The sequence below is a fragment of the Myotis lucifugus genome, unplaced genomic scaffold (assembly GCF_000147115.1).
Source record: "Myotis lucifugus unplaced genomic scaffold, Myoluc2.0 scaffold_543, whole genome shotgun sequence".
Classification (NCBI taxonomy): domain Eukaryota; kingdom Metazoa; phylum Chordata; class Mammalia; order Chiroptera; family Vespertilionidae; genus Myotis; species Myotis lucifugus.
In genome coordinates, this window is record NW_005871591.1 from 487,367 (window position 1) to 488,553 (window position 1,187).

The 1,187-nt window shown below is 66.8% G+C and overlaps 1 protein-coding gene across 1 annotated transcript in view; it reads left to right on the forward strand.

Annotated features, from left to right (window-relative positions):
• Positions 1-1,187, forward strand: part of CNST (consortin, connexin sorting protein) — a 73,289-nt gene that overhangs the window by 60,792 nt on the left and 11,310 nt on the right. Inside the window, exon 10 of the mRNA XM_014446500.2 lies at positions 112-630. Within this exon, the coding sequence (XP_014301986.1) occupies positions 112-630 (519 nt within the window). The remainder of the gene's footprint in view (positions 1-111; positions 631-1,187) is intronic.

Below are 1,187 nucleotides of genomic sequence, written 5' to 3' on the forward strand. Positions count from 1 at the left end.
TAAAAAAAAAAAAAAAAATACCAATCCAATCCCCCCCCACCCTAAAAAAAAATATATATCTGAGCTACAAAACACCGCCATTCAAGAAATTTGACAGACGCCGGCAAATAGACAAAAGAACACCGTGGAAGACTCCAGCTTCATCCGGCTCCCCCGGCGGCCCGCGGAGCTGAAGACCCCGCGGAGCCCCCCTCCAGCGAGGCAGTGACGGGGCCGGAGCAGGCACCCCCTGCACCGGGGGGTCACCCTGCACCCGGGGGTCACCCAGCACAGGCTCCCAGGAGGGACCTCCAGTTGCCACTGCCGGATGCTTCCGAGGCGCTGCCCACAGACCCCCCTGCGCACCAGGAGCTGAAGGAGCCGCCGCAGCCCGAGGGGCGTCTGGCCCCCGAGGGGCGGGGCGACCCGGACGCGCGGGTCAGCCGGGAGGCGGAGGACTACCTGAGCAGCCTGCTGGCGGGGTGCCTGCGGGGCGCCGAGGACTCCCCCTCCGGCGAGGAGGACGACCCCGACCTCCTCCCGGACCTGTCCCCCGACGAGGCCTCCTACAGCCTCCAGGACGACCCGCCCTCCCCCTCCGACGGCAGCCTGTCGCTGGATGACCTGGCGAGAAGGATCGAGGTCGCCGAGGTGAGCGCTCGCCCAGACCCGGGAGAGGGGAGAGGGGAGAGGATGTGCCGCACACTGTGCGCACTGCGGCCGCGTTTGTAAGGACCCCCCTGGGCTCAGCATGCGGGGTCCCGGCGTTTGTAAGGCCCCCCCTGGGCTCAGCATGCGGGGGTCCCGGCGTTTGTAAGGCCCCCCCTGGGCTCAGCATGCGGGGGTCCCGGCGTTTGTAAGGCCCCCCCTGGGCTCAGCATGCGGGGGTCCCGGCGTTTGTAAGGCCCCCCCTGGGCTCAGCATGCGGGGGTCCCGGCGTTTGTAAGGCGCCCCCTGGGCTCAGCATGCGGGGGTCCCGGCGTTTGTAAGGCCCCCCCGGGGCTCGGCATGCGGGGTCCCGGTGACGGAAACTGCTCCCTGCGAGGAGTGTCGCTTCTTTTCGTCGTGTTTGTGCTCCCGGAGGTACTCGCACCGGGGGCACCGCTGTTGTGCTCATCCGCAGGCCGAGGAGGGTGGTGCAGAGATGAGTCACTTCCGTAGAAGGAGGTCTCGTTTTTTCTTCTCCTCCATCTAAGATGGAATAGAAT